Source organism: Podarcis vaucheri (genome assembly GCF_965113315.1).
Source record: "Podarcis vaucheri genome assembly, chromosome: 13".
NCBI classification, from domain to species: Eukaryota; Metazoa; Chordata; class Lepidosauria; order Squamata; family Lacertidae; genus Podarcis; species Podarcis vaucheri.
The window spans coordinates 12,066,186-12,090,065 of NC_138751.1; the positions used below are offsets into that span (position 1 = coordinate 12,066,186).

At 40.7% G+C, this 23,880-nt stretch overlaps 1 protein-coding gene across 1 annotated transcript; it reads right to left on the reverse strand.

Moving 5' to 3' along the window:
• Positions 1-17,030: 17,030 nt before the first annotated feature.
• On the reverse strand, positions 17,031-23,554 carry LOC309517425 (vomeronasal type-2 receptor 26-like; the record flags this gene model as incomplete). The annotated part of the gene is made up of 5 exons (XM_082196662.1): positions 17,031-17,932; positions 19,831-19,843; positions 20,985-21,204; positions 22,127-22,998; positions 23,264-23,554. The coding sequence occupies 5 exons, from the start codon at positions 23,552-23,554 to the stop codon at positions 17,031-17,033; spliced, it is 2,298 nt and encodes a 765-aa protein (XP_082052788.1).
• Between the last annotated feature and the right edge of the window lie 326 nt (positions 23,555-23,880).

Consider the following 23,880-nt stretch of genomic DNA (forward strand, 5'->3'; position numbering starts at 1 on the left):
CTCCGGAGAGAGGACGGCTCTGCGAGTTCGGGTCTGACCCGCTACGGCAAGCGGGGGACCCCTAAAATCACAGGAACGGAGCCTGTGAACAAGGAGATTCGGTGGGCACCTGAAGCGCCCCCCTTTACCGCAGAAAGAGCCTTTTTAAAGGCTCCGGAACGACAACGGGGAGCGCGGTGCTGAGAATCGCTACCCAGCCCGCAGGGTGAAGCCGCGTCGCCATTAGTGGAGAGCGCCGATTCCTTCCTGAACAATTTGGACTGAAAAAACCCGTGAGTAAGATTGAACCTCTATTCGAGTCAAAAGTACCTGAAATTAGGCTGAAAACGGGAAAGGCAAAAATTAAGGAAGTCTGCCTTCCCCCGACTGCATGATAACCAAAGCAACGAAACTTACTAAGCTGCATCCGTATGGGATATTGTTTTTAACTGCTTGAATCCGACATTTGGACTTTGACTATCCCCTCTAGCTTGCAGGGCAGAGGGGAGGAAAAAGGGATTTTATAAGCTGCATGATCAATTTAAAGGAAAAGGAAATTCTCTGCAGCCTCCAACCTGGCACAAACTGCTCATAAGACAAAGGAACATTGAACTGACTCTAGACTCCTGTGAAAGTAACAAAGTGGAAGTTTCACTGCTTATTTGTTACAAAGTTTTGGGACTCTGTGGACACAGTATATCAGGGAAGGCTGGGACTCTATCTATTGGGAAAGTGTTGCAATATACATATAGAAGCCTCCCGATAAATTTGCTTTTTAAATACTCTTTGCCTTTGTTTGCGGACATTTTGATTTGCTCCCTCTAGAGGGTAAATTAAAAGTTGCTACGCTTTGGGACAGTGGAATTTTCCTTTAGGAGAAGGCTCTCGTGGGAAACGACCTTGGGATATGAGTGGCCCAGCAGACGAGATAAGCACGAGAGCCAAGACAAGGCAATATCAACAACAGCTACAGCAACACAAGAAAAGAGGCTCGATCTCAGGCATAACCTCTACAGTGACAACAGGACAAGAAAAAGGTACAGCAGTCTCCATGGATGCAGTGTCGCAAGCCCTTCTTAAGATAAACCAGTCTCTGGAGAATCTAACAAAGCAGACGGCTGAAAATACCAAGAAATTGACAGAGAATTCACAGAAATTGACAGATTTAACAACAAGACTTGACCTGAATACAGAATCTATAAACAGGCTTACGCAAGAAAATTCTGCCACACGTCAAATTGCGGAGGAAGCCAGAACTATTGCTGGAGAGACCCAGGAAAAATTAGAACCGATTGCTAGGAAGGTCTATGACCACGACGCAACTCTGGCATTGTGGGAACTACAAAGAAAAGAAAGGAATTTGAAACTACGATCAATTCCAGAGGACGAAGGAGACAATCTTACGGACTTTTTAACGAAAGAGTTTGCTGATTCCTGGGAAGATCTAGAGGAAGACGAATTTAAAATTACAACAGCATTTAGACTGGGCAGAAGACAGAACAGAAAGGCGCCGAGAGACTGTCTGATTACCTTGAGATCGAAGGAGGAAAGAGACAAAATTCTAAGACTGCACTTTGAAAAGGCCTTACAAATTGGGAACTCACCGATACAGATTTTTAAAGACATTCCTAAACATATTTTGGACTTGAGAGCTTCGTATAAGGATTTGGTTTACCTGTTGAAGAAGAACACCATTCTCTTCAGGTGGGAATTTCCACAGGGACTGTCTTTTGACTATAGGGGGAAGAAGGTGAAAATAAAGACGATACAGGATAAAGACAGGTTCCTGCAAAGAAATCAAGAAGATTTACAGAAAGGAACTGTAGACCCAATTGCTGAGCAAAAGAGTGTAATAGACATCCTGAACCTTTCGTTTGGACAGAATCTTCCACCACCAACAGAGGAGGAACAACAATTGGGAGCTGTTGGAGGAATACCAGAGAAGTAACAAGATGGCCCTGCAATTCCTTAGCTGGAATTGTAATGGGATGAACAGTCCTTTGAAGAGACGACAAGTATTCCATATTTTGTATAGAGAACAACTGGACTTGATTTGCTTGCAGGAAACTCATATAACTAGAGCACACAGGAGACTGCTTATGAATAAAAAATTGGGACAAGAATTTATTTCGTCGGACAAAGTGAAAAAAAGAGGAGTTGTGATTTATGTAAAAGAGAAGTGGGCTCCAAAAATGATGTTCAAAGATGAACAAGGAAGATATTTAGCAGTGGAGATTCAGGTACAAGGAGAAAAATTTTTGATAATTGGGATCTATGCACCAAATGAAGGTAAAGCAGAATTCTTCAAAAAACTCCATGAAACTTTGACGGATTATTTGGAATACAATATGATAATCATGGGAGATATGAATGGTGTAGTCTCTACAAATATGGACAAGACACAAAGATTGACACTTACTAAAGAAGGGAGACTCCCTAAGACTTTCTTTGAAATGACTGAAAATATGGACTTAATAGACATTTGGAGAACAAGGAACCCTCTTGAAAGAGAGGGAACCTTTTTCTCCCATGCAAAGATGACCTGGACCAGAATCGACCAAATATGGGTTACTAGTGGAATGGCTCCGAAGATTAAGAAGGTAGAAATCTGCCCAAAAACCTGTTCCGACCATAACGCCGTGAAGATGGAAATGAAATTTACAACAACTGGTCAGTTTAGATGGAGAATGAATGACACCCTATTCCGAGATAGAGAGATCCACATGAAGGCCCAAAAAACTCTGAAGGACTATTTTGAAATCAATCTAAAGGGCGATGTGGAAAAAAGAGTGATCTGGGACGCAAGTAAAGCTGTGATGCGAGGATTTTTGATTCAACAAAATTCAATAAAGAAGAGAAAACAGAATGAGAAAAAGGAAAAATTTTTGGAAAAGATAAAAGAAGGAGAGAAAAAATTAAGATCAAAACCAAAGTCCCAGGAGATTTTGAGGGAGATTAAGTTGCACCAAACACAATATATGGAATTGATGAACCAAGAGATAGAATGGAAAATAAAGCAAATGAAACAAAAGACATTTGAGTCGGCAGACAAATGTGGTAAACTTCTGGCATGGCAACTTAAGAAAAGACAGAAACTAAATACAGTCACAAGTCTAGAAGTGGATGGGAAAAATATATCTAAACCCAACGAGATAAGAAATTGTTTTGTGAGTTATTTTAAAAAACTTTATTCCCAAGGATTACAAAATGAAGAGGACATAGATAAATTCCTTAATAAATATGGATTACAAAAAATCTCTCATCATAGCAAGGTGGATCTAAACCAGAGAATAACAGAACAAGAGATAGAGGGTGCCATTCAGGACATGCAATTGGGCAAATCTCCAGGGCCAGACAGACTGACTTCTAGATATTACAAATCTTTAAAGGAATGGCTGATACAACCGTTAAAGGAAGTTTGTAACGAGATCTTAGAGGGAAAAAAGGCACCCGAATCGTGGAAAGAAGCATATATCTCACTCATACCAAAGACAGAGACTGAAAAGACTCAACTGAAGAACTACCGCCCAATTTCGTTACTGAATGTGGATTACAAAATTTTTGCAGACATTTTAGCAAAAAGATTTAAAAGAGTACTGATGGAGAAGATTCACAGAGACCAAGCAGGCTTTCTCCCAAAAAGACACCTCTCAGACAATGTTAGGAATATAATAGACATTTTGGAAAAGTTAGAGGTGAACATAAATACTAAAGCAGTTTTGATATTTGTGGATGCGGAGAAAGCCTTTGACAATATTTCGTGGAGTTTTATGAAAAAGAATCTTCATGGGATGGGGGTAGGACAAGGATTTGAGAATGGTATGGGTGCAATATATTCCGAACAAAAAGCTAAGTTGATTGTAAATAATGTAATAACTGAGGAACTTAAGATAGAAAAAGGAACACGACAGGGGTGCCCAATTTCCCCACTGCTTTTTATTTCGGTACTGGAGGTGTTGCTGAATATGATTAGAGACGACCAGCAGGTTAAAGGTGTAAAGGTCGGAACCAAACACTATAAGTTAAGAGCGTTCGCAGATGACCTTGTTTTGACCTTGCAGGAGCCAAACACTAGTACAAAAAGAGTGTTGGAAATAATCCAACAATTTGGACAGGTAGCTGGATTTAAATTGAATAAACAAAAAACTAAAGTCTTAGGGAAAAACCTAACAGATATGGAAAAGAATAAGTTTCAAGAAGAGACAGGTCTGACGGTGGTTAAGAAGGTGAAATATCTAGGGGTTAATTTAACATCTAAAAACTTGAATCTGTATAAGGACAATTATGAAAAATGTTGGTCAGAAATTAAAAAAGATTTAGAAATATGGTCAAATTTGAGATTGTCAATGTTAGGCCGAATTGCAGTGATTAAGATGAATGTATTGCCTAGAATGTTATTTTTATTTCAAATTTTGCAGATTATTGACAAGATGGACTGTTTCAAGAGGTGGCAGAAAGACATTGCGAAATTTGTCTGGCAGGGCAAAAAGCCCAGAATAAAATATAAAATTTTAACAGATGCAAAAGAAAGAGGGGGATTTGCCCTGCCGGACTTAAAATTGTACTATGAAGCAGCAGCATTCTGCTGGCTGAAAGAGTGGATGCTCCTCGAGAATACAGATATCTTGGACTTAGAAGGTTTCAATAATGCATTTGGCTGGCATGCATATCTATGGTATGACAAAATCAAAGTGCATAGTGCCTTTAAAAATCATATTGTAAGGAAAGCGTTGTTTAATGTTTGGATGAGATATAAAGATCTGTTGGAAAACAAAACCCCTAGATGGTTGTCACCCTTAGAGGCTAAGGCCCACAAGAAAGTTAATATGGAGGTCGGATGGCCAAAGTATTCTGAGATCTTAGAACAGGATGGAGAGAAACTGAAATTAAAGAGCCATGAAAAATTAAAACCCAAAGTACAAGATTGGCTCCACTATTATCAAATAATGGAGGTTTTTAAACAAGACAGGAAAATTGGCTTCCAGGTGGAAAAATCAAAACTCGAGACAGAACTGTTAGAACCCAATACTAAGAATTTGTCAAGAATGTATAACTTGCTGTTGAAATGGAATACACAAGACGAAACAGTTAAATCAGTTATGATTAAGTGGGCACAGGACATTGGTCATAATATTATGTCTGCTGACTGGGAAAGGTTGTGGAACACTGGTATTAAATTTACGGCATGTAGTGCTTTAAAGGAAAATGTGATGAAAATGGTCTATAGGTGGTACATGACTCCAGTTAAGCTAGCAAAAATTTATCATTTGCCTGATAACAAATGTTGGAAATGTAAGGAAACTGAAGGTACTTTTTATCATCTTTGGTGGACATGCCCGAAGATTAAGGTTTTCTGGGAGATGATATATAATGAAATGAAAAAGGTATTTAAATATACCTTCCTTAAGAAACCAGAGGCCTTTCTCTTGGGCATTGTCGGCCAACTGGTGCCAAAAAAGGATAGAACTTTTTTCATGTATGCAACAACAGCAGCAAGAATACTGATCGCAAAGTATTGGAAGACACAAGATTTACCCACCTTGGAAGAATGGCAGATGAAAGTGATTGACTATATGACATTGGCGGAAATGACGAGCAGAATTCGTGACCAGGGAAAGGAGACTGCGGAAGAAGACTGGAAGAAATTTAAGATTTATCTTAAGAACTATTATAAACTTGATGAAGTTTAGAATGTCGAGATTTTACAGAGAGAAAGGGTTGCAGCAATATAAGATTAGATTAAGAAAGGACTATGATGAATTAGGATCGGAAAATACATTTATAAGTTGCTATAAAATTTGGACATGAGGATGCAGAAAGGGGAGGTATGGGGAAGTCTGAGGAAAGAAGTTTATGAAAGGACATTTTGAAATTATATTTGTTTGTTTGTCTGTTTTTCTTTTATGTTTGTTTGTTATAAAAACTTTTGTAAAACCAATAAAAATTTTATAAAAAAAAAAAGTAGGCTTTCCAAGGAACAGCAAGGAGCAGAGGAAACACAGGATGAGGGAAATGAGGAGAATATAGGTGAGGCTTCTGTTGTTGGCTTTGACTATGGCAGTATCCCGGTGCTTAATGAAGATAACCAGCACCAGAACTGTGACCAGATACAACAAAAGTGCAGAGATAATTGAAATAATGGCTAAAGTTTCATCAAAAGCAAGGAAGTTTGGAATCTTAGGGATGCATTGATTCTGCCCTCTGTTTGGGTAATGATCCTCTTGGCAACTGAGACAAGTTTCTTCACCTGATAATGTAAATTAATTATGATAAACTAAGAACAATCAAGAATGTTTTCCGGGTTAGGAACAATCTTATCACAAAATGAGCTAACCACCATTTTTAAAGAAAGGAAAGCTTTAAAATTTTATGGTGAAGAGCCTTAAAATCACTGCCAAGCATTGTATATCTATATTAATTTTTATTTGGTATGTTTTCTCAACCCCTTCCACCTCTCTTGTAATTAATTAATGAATTTTATGCCAACCTTCAGCCAAAGATCACAAACGAGGGAAAAACCCTGGTTAATCTGTTGACATTCTTCTCTATCTTCCCAAACAACATCCTTCTTAAGGACGATGCCTCTACTTCTATTCCCTCCCAATCTAGAACTTCTCTTGTGTTCCATATCCTTTCACTTTTCCTTGTGGTATCTAATGGTTTGTGGACATCCTGCTCAACATTTATACCACCATTCTGATGTATGAAAAGATCTTTGCTTTAAACATATTTGAAAGCTCTTCAAAGGAAAACTGTATGTGATCTAAAGCCTATTTTACTTTAAGCGTCTTTGAAAGCTATAATTTCTCCAATTTTTTTTAAAGAAAACTATGTATGTGACCAATATACATGCTTTATAAAAAATACAAGTAATGCTGTACCCTAACATAACTACAGGTGTATGTGTTTTGAGCAGTATTTTTTTGGGGGGGCGGAGAGCAATGGCCAGCCAAGAGACACATGAGCAATATTACTCTGTATCAGAAAAAGCGAGGGTGATTAAGTAAATCTTTTAAATAACTGGTATACATATTTTTCACTCTATAACACGCACCAGACCATAACACACACATAGTTTTTAGAGGATGAAAACAAGAAAAAAAGTATTCTAAACGAAATAGCGGATATATGATTTTTGTGGTTCATGCTGTGGCCACAGACATGTGATCTGACAGTGAGTTTGGAGTAACCCAGTGCAAAAATCCTGAGGATCCATGTGGATCCATGCTTTGGGGAAGGAAGGGGAACCATGGATCCTCTGCTCATGACTGCAGCAGATCCCCCCGCCACCCGCAGGCATTTGCTCCATAACACGCACAGACATTTCCCCTTCCTTTCTAGGAGGAAAAAAGTGAGTGTTATGGTGCAAAAAATACGGTATGTACTATACACATATCCTACCCGCCTCAGTTGAGATCCTTCCTTCTGGACATCGAACACAATCATAGCAGCAAAATTTCTTTCCCTCCTTCTTTCTCTTCCCAGAACCAGGGTGGCAGATGTCATTACATAAGGAAAGCGGTGGCACCTATCCAAAGAAGAAGGAATAGTTTACTATTTCAAAGATTCCTGCAAAATCTATCTACTGTTACATGATACCAGGAGACCAGTGAAATGGAATGTAAGATCTTTGTATTCACAGGTGGCACACACAGTGGAAGAAAGAGCTTGTTTGGTAGCCATGAATGCCAAAACCATGGGTATAGTTTTGTCCAAGATGCTAGACAATATATTGAGGTGAGATGAGGTTTCTGTTGTTGGCTTTGACTATGGCATTGTCCTGGTGCTTAATGAAGATGCTCAGCACCCGAGCTGTGGTCAGAAAAAATAAAAGTGCAGAGAAATTTACCTGCTCTCCTGAACCAGCAGATGGCCATTTCTTTTCCTTGGAGCGACAGTGTAGTTATTTCTAACCCCCCAACTGAGTCACCCCTCTGTACCACTTGATTCTTTCTTCATAAATTGTCATCCTTGTGTTAGTTTCCAGCTTTCCCTCGTTGATTTTGACATATTTGCCGGAACCTACCTGAGTCAATCCTCTGTGCCATTTGATTCTCTCTTCATTAAAGGTGAACTTTTTGTTAGGAGAATCCTGAGGTTCCAGTCTTCCCACGTTGATTCTGACATAGGAGTTATTTGGGAAAGTGACCAGGTTTGTAATATCAAATCCACCTACTAATTCTCCATGTTCGTTAAATGTAATTTCATCTCCCGCACTGTTGTTGAAGGAGATCCTCTGAAGAACTGAGTGCAGCTAGGTGGAGAGATAGACAGAACCAAAGTGTTCAGGTGATGATATATAATCACTATTAGTTTTCTTCCACAAATTTAGATTATTTTTGTTTAGGAAACAATGTATTTATGAATTCAAGACTTTTACCATTACTAATAGAAAACATGCCATTTTAGTTACTAGTTATGGACAAAGCGTAGCAAATCATTAAGAAAAGAGAAGAAAAATGGAGACATTATTTTTTTTTTGTTTTCTCTGTAAAACTTGAACAAATATTAGCCAGACTTAAAACAACAACATTGATGCTTGGTATCAATGCAAGAGAACATTAAATGAGAATTCATGGATGAGAAATAGGTCCTTGGCATTTGGCTACTGCATAACACACCACTCTCTTATAGTCTTGGCTAGCTGGGAGTCATGGTTTTGACGCATTTCAGTGGCCCTGGGCTCAGCCTGTTTGGTTCCTGCAAGCACGGATCTCCTGCCCTCCCGCCTTCTAATGTCAGGCATTCAACACCTGACCATGCTTTGGACCTCAGTTGGTCACCTTTTGAAGGGACCTGGTAGGAATTTTCTCTCGGCAGATTGGTACCAGTCACTTGGTTTTTCACCTGCCTCATAGCAAATCGTCACAACTTTATACGGTTTGGCGGTTAGGCATTGGAAAATGCTTTGTGTGTTGGATGGGGAGGTTGTGGCCATCACCTACCCCTCCCCTTGAAGGGTATTTCTTTAAAGGAATCTGGTGTTTGTGGTTCCTGTCCGATGTCCAGGTGGTGGCTAGGGCCGTGGCAGTATCCTCCGGTAACTCTAGGGGAGAGCTTCCAGTTGATTTGCATCAACAAGCTCCCCCTACAGGTTGTTAACCCTCATGTGACTTCCTGCAGGGCGGGCAGGAGTCAAGTGTAGTTGGGTCGAATCCAATGCCTAAGCCAATACCACTCACATTATGTAACCAATAAAGTTGTGGCCTTTTTTAGCCCTTTAACTTAAAATACTTGTGTCCATGTGTCTTATTTCATCATAAAGCAGGGGATGGGGCCATGACTCGCAGTTGGGTTTGGCCAGTGAGGAAACATTACCTGCCAGGGTTCTACATTCAAAGGAGACCATGTTCCCATGCCCTCCGCTGTTCTGTATTTGGATCTAACTGACATCAAGATATGGAAGGCATGTGCCACAGCATACACAGCGTTATGGACATTGTAGCTGTGGCCGGTCATGCTCATTTCAAACAGAGGTGTCGGGAGGCTCTCCAGCTTCTCATCTCCAGTACATGTATTAGAGATGAATGCAGAGTTTGAAAATGAGCAACCAAATGCTTGTGTCCAGAAATTGTTCATAAAACCATCTTCCTCTGACCAAGAAAGGTCGATATTCCTTACAAATTCTTGGAATGCTTGTAATTCCCTGGAATGAATTGAGAAGGAGATAGAACCTTCAAAAATTTGAATATCAATTTCAATTAACTTTTGAAAGTTATGCAATGTGAAGTCAATCTGTGCTGTGGTAATCCACACTTTTGTTGCAGAGAACACCTTTTTATTTTGAAGAAATAGTCCTTTCATTACTTTGGTTATTCCTATAATGTTAGCCAATGTCATAATTGATGAGGTTTCTCCATAGATAACAACAGCATTGATATTGCCTGCACTGATAATTGGCAAAACCTCCTTTGTGCCCTTGATAATTTCATCTGCTTTCCTGATATGCATATGTTCTGGAAGTATTTTTGTGAATGCTGAACAGATTCCATTCCTGGAGAGTATTGGATCCATCATCTGCAAAAATTGTTCTCCACCTTCACCATTTTCAATAATGAACCCGATCCATTTCCAGTTGAAATGGAGAAGTAACTGCACAATTCCCTGGTACTGAAGGCCTTCGTTGGGAACCATGCGATAAAAGGAGGGAACATTGATTGGATCATTCATAGGTGGTGGAAATGAGCCATATGAAAACTGCAAGAAGAGGGGAATGTCCAGACAATTGAAACTGGAAACAGGGGAAACATATTGCCTCTTCACTCATTCTAGTCTCATTTATTTAATTATTTTCATTTCTTGCTTTAAACCTTGTTTTTTCATTTAATCTCTAAGCAATTTGTGATCAAAGACCACAATATATAGTATGCAAAAACATTTTAAAAATAAATAAAGCACAGATAGATGTAGGCAAAATCAGAAATATAGCCTAAAACTGTAAACAGGTATAAAAATATGAAAGTATATCTATTCAGGTGATTGATACACATAAAACAGTTTCCAATCCTATGTGCTTCTTATTTTTCTCACTTTAATTGCAGTGGGGAAAACCAAAACACTTTGTACCTTTTCAGTAACAGTAATATACTGTTTCCGCTACTTGGAAAGCCAGAAAGAAGAAAATGAATTCATGTTTCTTGGTTTGTATTTTTTTTTAAAGCCAGAATAAAATAAAGCAAAGTATCCAAACTGGATAGTTAATTGCATCTCCCCTCTAATATGGCAGCTGAATGAACATTTTTATGAGCCACCATGAAGAAAATATAGAACTTCTGAGTGTCTAGGACTCTCTGGCTCTGAGTAGAGAGCAATATATTGGCAATAATTGCATTACACATTGACAATCTATGGCAGGGCTTGCTGTGGTCCGTAAACAGGACTGGAAACAGGAAACAACATACTGATAACCAGCACTCAGGTGTTTAAAAATAGTTTGCTGCCCCAGATCCAGCAGATTCACCACCCTTCATGTTTGTCACATATTCTTTGAAATCTTGTCACCTAAACATAGCAAGTACAGCGAAGAAATGCTCAAGTGCTTCATTTTATACTGAACAGCCTTCAGCCTTGTATTTCTGCATGAATCTTCACATTTCCTAATGTGGGAACTATAGTCCTGAGGTCACTGGAGAATATTTTATACCTAGCTAATATAATATCTATTTAGCCAAGCTAAAATTTTATGCTTCAGTCCAGTTACTGAACATAATAACCCCTTAGCCACATACCTAGGGTTAACTAGCATTGCTCTAGAGAGACGGAATTGTTTTAATGTCTATCTGAATATTCTATATGTGTATGGCTACCCTATAGAAAGGCTGAGTTATTCTTCTTTGCTTAGGAAATAGGCACTTTAATGAGCACTTTTTGTGCAACTGAAACTTCAGAGAGCTCCAAACTATTACTCACTAAGCATATACTAGGCATACAGTGATATATGGCATTTGCACAAAAGCAAGTTTGGGGCCTGGGAGTGAACCAATTCCACTGAATAGAGAAAGCAATTCCTCCCCACACATTATAAATCTTTGTGGTTAACTTAAACTGTTTACTATCTTCTCTACATATAGTAGTCTGGGAAAAGAACTTATGTTGTTAGTTTGTATGTATTGTATTTCTGGATTACAGTGGAATATTTTAGGATGCATCTGTATAATGGCATGTTGAAATGTTTAATTTTCCCCCAGAAAAGAACTTGAATAATTCACAGATAGATTGAATAGAGTCTGAAGCAACACAAGCAAGACGACACTGGTGAGTGCACCAGTTCGATCAAATTTACCACTCAAAGATGCAATCGAAAAGCATCTTATTTATTGTGATCTAAACAAACAAACCTTTCTCCCACAGCAATTTTCGGGGACTGTGGGTTTGAAAGCATCTTTCAGATAAATAAATCCTGCGGCTAATTGCAGACCGTGTCCCTGTGAATCTTTTTCAGCTTGGTGTGTTGAAACTATACTGTACTGAGAAGAGGCCAGCAAGATCTAAAACTCTCCAGTTAATTTTGTAGCATATTAAATTGTGTTATTCCGGGCTCAAACCACATACATTTTCCTGTCAATTGATCATAAGATAATAAATTTATAATTAATTGGGATGGACCTTGCCTGCTTTTAAAATACGGAAATCGTTAATGCTCTGCTGCATAAGTTTATGACAATCTCTGAATGATTTGTAAATATAAAAAGCAAATTGCCAGTACATTAGATATAATCAACTTTTTGGGAGAGGGGTGTAATCTAGAACTAAATAAAGTACATATACTAACATCAAACCACTGTCAACCTCAACCAGCTGTAGCCAGTAATCAATATCAAACTGTAAATTAGTAGCCAGCAAAGACCTCAGTAAACTTTTAGTTCTTATGCAGGCTGCTCATACATTTTGCATACCCATATTATAACACAATGCAGTTCCACATATTTCTGACCCTTCTATATTTCTCCATCAACTAGTACTCAAATCGCTACTGGAAAGAAAGGGGAGAATTTTGCGGCAGATTAAGGGAAGTCCCCATTGCCCTCACTTTCAGATCCTACCTGTGGAATCTTGAAAAGACCTAAGATGTCTGCCATGCGTGAGGAGGTAACAGAGGCAAGCCCCCCAACAATTCCTATTATATTTTGATGGATGCCGCATTTGTAATTGGGGACAAACTGATGTGATTTGAAAAGCAGGTCCAGGGTGGTTCGGTAGGTCATTCTTGGGTCAGAGTAGCTGTCATAGATGTGGAACCCAAGAGTAACATTGGGCAAGATCTTGGGATTCTCGTTGATCTTGTCAACAGCAAAGACCAAGGCCAGGATGTGCTGGTAGAACTTGGTCAAAACACTGCAAAGAAAGTCACATGCTATTTCTTGTGAGTATTAAACAGTGCACAAAGTCATTTTAACACATTATTTGTCCACTCTACATCTTGAAGATTCAGCTTCCTGACATGAAGGGAAAACACAGCCTGCATAACTAAGTTATAGTGGTAAGAATGTAAAATTTACTGTGGCTACCTTTTCCTGTATTCCTTTAGATTTGCACATCATAACTAATGGAATTCTGTAGACATCTCCATAGATTGGCAAAGACATTTCCCTAAATTTCACTTTCTTAGTCTTCAGAATTTCTATTTATTGTGTTGTTTATCACTATAAAGTACCAATTGCAAACAGCCACTGATGTTTGTAAAACCATTGCAACAAATTAAAAAGATAACAATTGTTTGTCTAATGGTTTGGTGCCCTAGTCCCTTAGCAGACTATTTCATAACAGAAATGGTCTAAAAGTCAAATGCCTATTAGGATGCTTTAATGAGTCTATTTCTGTTATATAATATATCCCTTCACCAGTTACCACATGCTGTTAGATAGAAAGCAATTCAGACAATGTGTTCCTTTCTTCACAGTGCTGTGCTTTTTATTGCTGGAAATACATTTAAAACTGAAGTCATATAAAAGAAGAACAGTTTCTATTTAATGGCTTGCTGCTGTGGTTTCCTTTTCAAATTTGATATCAACCGTTGATTATAAATAACTCAAGGTACATAAGTCACCATCATTCCACTAACAGGGATAAGCAGACTAATGAAAATTGAGCAAATGCACAATAGTTAAGTGAGGCAAGTATATCCATTCCCACAACAATTCAAAACAAATCCTACAGAAAATCAGCAACAAAGAATAAGGCAGTCCGAAGCCCGTTTCTAAAGAGGCGGTTTTGCCTGAAAGCTAAGCTCTCTGGTGTTAGGAGCTGGCAGGTCTCAACACAGCAGGCCGAGTCGGTGTCACTATTGCAAAGTTTCATCTACACTGAAAATCTATGTGGAGCACAAAACACTAAGCCACTCTGGAAGAGTCTGGGCAGTCAGGGGAAATAGAAAAGGGGGGAAAATAAGAGGGATGGAAGGATGTCTAAACAACAAGAAGATAATGAAACAAATAATACAGTTATCAGCATATGAAAAACACATGAAATTGATGCAGTCAAATATATATGTAAACAACTATATTAAATTAAAGACCATTTCCTTACAATGGGATTTGAGTCAAGAACTGAGAAGGGTGTTGTTTGAAGAGGACTGGTTGGGAAATGTAATGGATATGAGACACCATCCCACCAATCAGGACATCACCTGGCTCATACCACTCGTGTGGAATATTTACAGGATCATTTTTGGTGCATTTCAGCTCACACACTTTGAAAACCATGCTTGAAAGCAGCAGGAGTTGCAGAGAAAACATCCTGATGACAAATTTTCCTCCACAGAAAAATTCTCCTACCTCCTTTCTACAGCATCAATTCTAACATTAGCCACACTTGAATAAGATGACATAAGGTGGTAGCTGATTTTAACAATTCAGCTCTTTAAAGAATGCTTTGAATGCTAGGGAAGAAACACCAACTTGGTGCTTACTCCATACAAACAGAGAAGAGAAGCTGATCAAAATGAAGGCATCTGCCTCTCTATTAATCATAATCTTGGAGGTCTGTGGAATACTACAGAGCTTTTCCCACCAGCTACTACCTTCAGGACAGCCACTAGTGCTTTGATCAGGATTATAGTGATTTTGATAATTACAAGGAGATAATCACACTCCTGCAATGTTTTTGAAATCTACGATGGATCCTGAGTTGCAAAAGCAAACCTATTTGTCAGATCCAAAGGTCATGCATTTCCCTTGATTCAAGCTGATGTTCCATAATGTCAGAAAAAGGAATACTACTGAAATTCAAACAGACCCACAGGGATGACATGAATGTGAAGGAAGAGTGTGATTAGAATATTGCTATGTTACCCCAATCTCCAGGAGTGCTGCAAGATTCCAGAGGCTGCATTCACACTTTATCCAGGGCCTGTGTTTATTTTTAGACAATGAGGCACAGCGCAGACTGTGGTGTTTTTATTATACATGGTTTATTTGCACATATAAGCAACTTTAGGTGGAGGGGAATCCCAGCAGTAAATGCCACAAACATAGGAACCAACTCCTAGGGACCATGGGGACCTTGCCCCCCTGTAAAAGATTTGAGGGGGCTGGGCCTCACCAAAATTGATGGACATTGCCATTCAAATGTTGTCCATGCACCACATTATGTGATAAATTATGTAGGGAGGGGCTTACCTGCCCACCCTCCAATATTTTATTCAAGTTGGCACACCTGGCCACAAAGTTCTCTCGCTTTTCCCACAGGCACAGCAAGCTTGAGTTCAAAAATAGGAAAATCCACCATGCTTTCTGTTTCTTTGTTATAGCCTGCCACAGTCACCCCAGATGCTCCTGGCCCCACTTCTCCTTTATTGCCCCGCTAACCGATTGAAAGCTATACCACCCCAGCCTAAATCATCCATGGTCCTTTGTTGTCCTGTCCCTCTCCTGCACTGTGGCAGGAGGGTGCTCAGACCCCCTCAGAGCATTGCACCTCCCTCCCTAAGCTGGGCACAAGCTTACCAGGCTTTGGAAAGGAGGTTCTAAGTCTGACACAATCCAGAAGCCCTCCTGCCTCCTTCTCAAACCAGGGTGGGGGGGAGCAGAGGTGTTGTGGTGGTAGGGCATCAGGCAGGAAGGAGAATCAGTCAGTCAGTCTCCTACATTCCCCTGGAAAGACACATTCAGAGCTCAGTTTGCTCTAGATCGTTTCACAGGTTTTCCAGCCTGATGCCTGTGCTTCCTTCTTGACAGACCCAGACATCTAACTTGACCTGGAGAGATTCATAGCTGTTCCAACTCAACTTGACAGATAGGGGTAAATTTCTTTCTCTGTCCCTCTCATAATACTAGAACTCAGGACTATCCAATGCAGGTGAATATTAGATTTAGAAAGACAAAGGATAGTACTTAGCCTCAAAAAAAACCCTACCAAACCAAGGAATTGGCTCCCAGAAGATGTAGTAATGGCCACCAACTTGGCTTTAAAAGAGAACTGGACAAATGCATGGCATATAAAGCTATCAATGGCTACTACCTTTGAAGGTAACATGCTTTTAATACCAGTTGCTGGGATTCAGAAGTGGGGAGAGTGCTGTCTATTCTTGGGCTTCCCTTGAGCATTTAGTTGGCCATTGTGAGAGCAGAAAACTGAACTATACAGACATTCTTGGTCTGATCTAGCAGTGCTCTTCTTGTAGATTCATGTGCTAAACCGGGGTCAGCAAACTTTTTCAGCAGAGGGCCAATCCACTGTCCCACAGACCTTGTGTACTGTTATTATTATTATTATTTGGCGGGGGAGGAATTAATGAATTCCTATGCCCCACAGATAACCCAGAGATGCATTTTAAATAAAAGCACATTCTACTCATGTAAAAACACTAGGCAGGCCCCACAAATGTAAAAACACACTAATTCCGTGGGCCAGATTGAGAAGGCGATTAGGCTGCATCCAGCCCCCAGGCCTTAGTTTGCCTAAAGGTAAAGGTAAAGGTACCCCTGCCCGAACGGGCCAGTCTTGACAGACTCTGGGGTTTGTGCGCCCATCTCACATCTATTGGCCGGGGGCCAGCGCTGTCCGGGGACACTTCCGGGTCACGTGGCCAGCGTGACAACGCTGCTCTGGCGAGCCAGAGCCGCACACGGAACGCCGTTTACCTTCCCGCCGGAGCGGTACCTATTTATCTACTTGCCCCCGGGGGTGCTTTCGAACTGCTAGGTGGGCAGGCGCTGGGACCGAGCAGTGGGAGCGCACCCCGCCGCGGGGATTCGAACCGCCGACCTATCGATCGGCAAGCCCTAGGCGTTGAGGCTTTAGCCCACAGCGCCACCCGCGTCCCTACCCATGTGCTAAACAATGTGGCAAATTAAACACAGGAAAATGCATCAAGATAAAAAATGTAGACTACTTGAGCAGAAGTTCATATCCTTCTCTTTTTTCTTTTATTCTCCGTGCCAGAAATGATTTGACAGTGACTAAATAAATAAAACAATTTCATGGCATCAAAACAAAAATCAAATTTCTGAAATATTTTATTTCCTTCAAAATGTCCAATACACTTTATGTCTCTCTCTTTTATTTCCATGAAGGTGATCTAGTACATAATTAGGAAGACAAAGACTTGTAATTTATCTCTTCTTTCGTATAAGTTGTTCTCTGTTGTTCAACTCAGGTCTCACCAGAATAATATAGCATTTTGGGAAAAAGATACAACCCAACAACCCAGCACTGGAAGCCAAGATGGAAAAGATCTCCACAGCCACCATGTATTTTCCACTTGTGCTCAGGTAGGTTGGGACAAATGATTGCCAAACACTGCAGAAGACCAGCATGCTGAAGGTGATGAACTTGGCTTCATTGAAGCTGTCAGGCAACTTCCTGGCTAGGAAAGCTACAGTGAAGCTGATGGTGGCCAGGAAGCCCATATAGCCCAAGACACAGTAGAACATTAGGATTGACCCTTCATTACATAAGAATACAATTTGATGAGTAATTGTCTGTGCATCCAAATCTGGGAATGGTGGAGAGGTTGCCAACCAGAGAGCACAGATTCCCCCTTGAATATGGGAGCAGGATAGAATAATAGAATAAGCCAGTCGTTTCCCCACCCATTTCCTCATCCTGGATCCTGGCTTGGTAGCCATGAATGCCAAAATCACAGAAATGGTTTTGGCCAAGATGCTAGAGAGGGCCACAGAGAAGATGATGCCAAAAGCTGTTTGTCGCAGAAGGCAGGTTGCCTCATTAGGCATTCCGATGAACAGCAAAGAGCAGAGGAAACACAAGAGGAGGGAGATGAGGAGAATGTAGGTGAGGCTTCTGTTGTTGGCTTTGACTATGGCAGTGTCTCGATATTTAATGAAGATGCCAAGCACCAGAACTGTGATCAGGGACAACAAAACTGCAGAGGAGGTTAGAACAATAGCCAAAGTGTCATCAAAAGCTAGAAAATTTGGAATCTTAGGAATGCATTGATCCTGACCTTTGTTTGGATATTGATCATCTGGACACGTAACACAAGTTTCCATGTCTGGGGAAAACAGAATATTTGAAGTTTAATTCAAAGAGCATTGCCCTCAAGAAGATCTAGATATGTCTGGCTAGCCTACAATCACCATGGAAGGTTGCAAAAACTTCTGAACATTTCTTGTTTCAAAAAATACATGCCAGAGATCAAACCCAGAATTTTTCACAGGAATTTGTGGGTTTGTGTATTGGTTTTTGACCACCTTCCAGCCACCTTTGGGAATAACAACCACTATACAGTGAAAAGAGAGAATCACTGCAACAATTAGGCATTCTGATGAGCAGAAGAAGCTGAGGAGATGCAGAGAATTCTACTCCTTTCCCCCATATGGGGATGGTGGACCCGTTTGCCATGCCCTCTGCAAGAAGAGAAGACCCACCTGCATGGGTAATGGGACAATTTGCCCTATAGGAGTGGAGATCAGAATATTTAATCCAATCCCACACCACACTATCCCCTCTTTTCACTGAGACACCTAATTTGGGGGATGATACTAATTGGTCTGTGTCAAGGTGGTTTTTGTTTGTTTGTTTTGCCTACTTCACACTACTGAGTGTTGTCTGCATGACTGGAGTAGTGCTTTGTTTGAGTTTGGCAAACTGGCATTTGGTCTGGGTAAGTGAGTGGATTTTGGAAATTATCAGAGCCAGAGTAGAGTTTGGGCCTGTCAGTTGCATTAGGGTGAGCGCTGGCCAAGGGTGCCACAGTGTGCATGTCAGGTTCATATACCCAGGGAAGACACAGGGGGTGTCTCCTTGAGACTTCCTGCATGATCACAGTGTGTGAATGGAACCTGTCTCAGGAGATTGGAGGGTTGAAATCCTTCCATGAATCCACTTCACCTTGTAGACTTCATTGGTTTGGGTTAATTTGTTTGATTTATTCTGATAGCAGATTCCATAGCTGGTTTATTTTCATAAATATAACCTATTAACCCATATTTCTTGTTTCAAGTCTTGTTGAGTCTGTTGGCAATGTAGGTTAGGCTTCCATTGCTGGCTTTGTCTATGACCCTGTCATGGTGTTTTATGAAGATGCCAAGCATCAGGAGGGTTACCAAAGAGAAGAGGTGTAGAGAAATTTCCAACCATTACTGAAGTTTACTTAAAGGCTGGGAAATTTGGTATGTTTGGAATGAATTGAACTTTCCCTTTGTTTGGATATTGATCTTCTGGAGAAAAAAATCTGTTTTACCAGGAACCCACCTAATGTATACGTGACCAAGTCACCTCAAAAAGAAATAAGTGTGTTTCCTATTCTTCCATTTCAATTTAAACTGATGGATTAATCTCTTAACATAACATGACAAGTTTCAGCCCTCCCTTCCTCTTTTCTCCTCCTCCTTCTTTTATCTTTTTTACAAAAAAGGGAAATAATTTACTCTAGATCAGGGGTCTGCAACCTTTAAGACAAAAAGAGCCACTTGGACCCGTTTCCGAAGAAAAAAACAACAGGGAGCCGCAAAACTCGTCATTATAAAAATAACCTTTTGTCACTTTTTATTATTTCTTTGTTTGACCCCTCAGAATTAGTCCTCCTCATAGAAATAAACGTTAAATTAACAAGTTACCTTTTTTGTGTGTGTTCTTCACTCCCCTTCAAAACAGTGGCCAGCGTACATGCCCCCTTTCAATGCAGTGACCAGCGTACATGCCCCTCACAATGTAGCAGGCGGGCGGGAAGGTGACGTCGGGACGGTGCGTGACTAACGCACGCACCACCCCCATGCGACATCACAGCCAGTACAGCACCCGCCACAGTGGGGAGTGTCGGGGAGCACAATGCGCCTCCTCCCCTCGCTAGTATCCACCCCGGAGCTGCAGCAAAGGTGTAAAAGAGCCACATGCGGCTCCGGAGCCGCGGATTGCGGACCCGTGCTCTAGATGATTAACATGAAATACCCATAAAACATATCTATGTAAACAATGAGAAAAATACATAGTACCATAATTTGAAAAAAACTGCAATATTAACAATAGCAAATTTGCAAAAGAGGAAATGTTTCTTTAGGTATATCTGAATACAATATTTCGTACCCTCTGCATTTGAGAACATCCCATCTGGACATGCAGCACAATCATAGCAGCAAAATTTCTGTCCCTCCTTCTTTTTCTTCCTGTAACCAGGAGGGCAATAGTCATTGCATACTGAAAGGGGTGGCACCTATCCAGTGAGGAAGTATTTAGCATTAATTAAGTGTTTTGAGGAATTCATCTTAGTCTTAAGTCTACCACTAAGCAGGAATCATAGCCGCACTATAAATTTAAGATACATCCATTGTACTATCCTAGTTTCCTGCTTTAGGAATGAATACAGCTCATTATAGAATTAACAAATCCAATAACAAACAAACTAAATAAAATTAGTGAAAAGGCAGAAGCTAATGTAATAGAATAATTTTAACTGAAAATCGGCTGAAGAGATGCATTGCCAAATCATTTTTGATGGGTGAAGCTACAGGTAAATGCATGCCATTTTCTAGGGACTACCATAAGGTAAAAAGGTAAAGGTACCCCTGACTGTTAGGTCCAGTCGCAGATGACTTTGACATTGTGCACTCACCGCACTCTATAGGCCGAGGGAGCCACCGCTTGTCTGCAGACAGCTTCCAGGTCATGTGGCCAGCATGACTAAGCCGCTTCTGGTGAACCAGAGCAGTGCCGTTTACCTTCCTGCTGGAGTGGTACCTATTTATCTACTTGCACTTGATGTGCTTTCGAACTGCTAGGTGGACAGGAGCTGGGACTGAACAATGGGCGCTCTCCCTGTCTCGGGGATTTGAACCACCGACCTTCTGAGTGACAAGTCCTAGGCTCTGTGGTTTAGACCACAGTGCCACCCGCATCCCTCCATCATAAGGTACAGTTCCCATATATAATGGCTGCTAATCTAATTGGGTTTAATGGCAGGCCAGAGAAGTAGGTTTCAGATTCCAGTCTTAAAAATATGGGCAGATTAAGAGTCCTGCCTTAGCTTTCTTTGCATCTCTTGCCATCTAGTTCCATGAATGACAATGAATGTTGATATCTGTAAGGCCGTGTGGGTATTTCCTCACCTGAGTCAAGCCTCTTTGCCATTTGATTCTGCCCTCATCAATGGAGAGTTTTTTCCCAGGAGGTGCCTGAGGATCCAGCCTTCCCACTTTGACCCTGATGAAGGACTGATTTGGGAACGTGACCAAGTTTGTAATATCAAATCCAGCTACTAATTCTCCATGTTCATTAAATGTAATATCATCTGTTGTTGAATGAAATCCTCTGAAGAAATGAATGGAGCTAGGAAAGAAAAGAGAAAGCACTAAAATGTGTTGTAATGGTCTCATTCTGGGTTGTACTACTCCAAAAACTCTGCTCACCTTTTCGGGTGGGCGGCCTTGCGGCCAGGCATCAGGGCCCCTGCAGTGATCTGGCGGCGGGCAGAGATTGACGTCCCCCCCCCAGTCACTGTCCAGGTTGTGTCACCAGTGCTGAGCGGGCCCCGCCTAGAGGTGGCCTTACTGTCCAATCAGCACTGCTGGGAGGCGTGGCTACAGGAATCTTAAACTGTCACACCCTTCACCAGACCCCCCACTTTTTATGCTTTGCTATGACACAACCTTTCTATGGACAAATGTCAGCTACCATATTGTTCGGTCTGGGTAGGAATTTTTTCCACTTGGCAAATTGGCACCAGCCATTTGGTTTTCACCTACCTTGTAGCAATAATCACAACTTTGTGAGGTTAGGCATTGGGTAAGTCCTTGTTTGGATGGAGGGGAGGTTGTAGGCTTCACCTGCCCCTTCTCATTAAGGGTATCTTGCTAAAGGGATCTGGGTGTGTGGATGCTGTCTGATGCCCGGACATGGGCTAGGGGACCCCTTGAGGTGCCCCTATTTGATGTAAGTCATAGGGCTCCCCCTATTGGTGGTTTGCCCTTAGATGGACTCCCTGCACATGGGTGGGAATTGTTGCCAGTTGTTGATGTGTTGCATAGGGAAACCTGCAGCAATTAATATCTCTTTATATATATAAGAAATATAACAATTCCCATTTTTGATACAGTTAGGATTATATTTGTTATCATTGGCTACATTAATCCTCGAACATTTCTGAAGGTCAGTGGTGAAAAGTCCTTAAAACAGATGTGTGAGAGTTACATGTAAAGATTCAGACTTGTATACAAGCTGGACATATGCCTTAAGATAAATCAGTACCTGCCAGGCTTCCATATTTTGTGGAGACAAGCTGCCTCTGACCTCCTTGTGGCTGGCTTTAGCTGAATATGCGATATGTAAGGCATGTGCCAGAGCATACACAGCATTATAGATGCTGTAGCTGTGGCCAGTCATGCTCGTTTCAAAATAAGGTGTAGGAAGGCTTTCCAGCATTTCCTCTTCTGTACATATTTTTCCAGTGATTGTGGACACAGTGGAGTTTGAAAATGAACATCCGAATGCTTGTTGCCAGAAATCTTTTATAAAACCATCTTCCTTTGCCCACTTAGGATATACACCCCGAAGAAAGTATTTGAAGTCTTGAATCTCTTCTGAGTGAATTGCAAATGAGATAGCACCATGAAATGTTTGTATATCTGTGGTAATTAAGCTTTGCCACCTATATAATGGAAAATCTATTTGGGCTGTAGTAATCCAAACTTTAGCTCTAGATCTGTGTTGAGAAAATATTACTTGCATTATTCTGGATGCTGCTATAATATTCCCTGTAAATGTTATGGCTGCACTTTCTCCATATATCAGAACTGCATTGGCTTTGCTTGATATGAAAGCTGGCATTTTAAAGCGTATATTGTCAATCAATTCACGTGCATTGCTGGACAAATGCATTGTTTTTTTGCTTCTGTCTGTGAATGCTGAACAGATTCCATTCTTGAAAAGCATTGGCTCTATCGTTTGCAAGAAACGTTCTCCACCTTCATCATCCTGAGCAATGAGCCCTACCCATTTCCATCTGAAGTGCTGAAATAACTCAATGATTCCTTGGTACTGGAGGTCTTCATTAGGAACCATACGGTAAAATGAAATGAAATGAGCTGGATAATTCAGTGTTGGTTGAAATGAACCAAATGAAATCTAAAGGGAAAGAAAAACACAGACATTTTGGAATGGTAACAAAGGTCATTATATTCTTATTTACATAATTATTTTCATAAAGTTACGATCCTATATATCCCCAATGTTCTTCTATTTAGGATGATGTCCCCCACTTTTTACATCCACACAGTAGTTTTCCATTCAATATTCACCCCTCCAACATTTGGAGCAACTTTGGGTGAAATTTGGTGAATTGTGGGGGCGATGAGAGGAAAGCCTGATCGTAACAATCTTCAGTTCCTACCTGTGGAATCTTGTAAAGACCCAGGATATCTGCCACGCAGGAAGAGATGTCAGAACTTAGCCCCCCGATGACTCCTATTACATTTTCCTGGATGTCACATCTGTAGTTGGGGACAAACTGATGTGATTTAAAGAGCAGGTCCAGAGTGGCACGGTAGGTCATCCCTGCTTTGGCATAGCTGTCGTAGATGTGGAACCCGAGAGTGATGTTGGGCAAGATCTTGGGATTCTCATTGATCTTGTCAACAGCAAATGCCAAGGACAGGACATGCTGATAGAACTTGGTCACCATGCTGCAAATAAAGTCACTTGCTATTTCAGGGGAGAATGAAAACAGTGTACTCTGCATCAATTTAGCAGTATTTGGACAAGTCAGCTGCCTAAGTATGGAGAGAGGGCAGAATCTTCTAAGTTAGTCAAAGTTAGACTGCAGTTTTTAAAGCACTTGTGTGGTCAAGAGATTGGTGATATTACAAGTTGTCCATATGTTTTTGACATCTCATCTGGAAACAATTCCCTCGCAAAGCTGCTTTTAGGGTTGGACCAGAACCTAAAGTAGCCAGAGCCTTCCATTCTCATTTCATCTCTTTCTGCCACCCAGTTTTCTCTCCCTCTTTC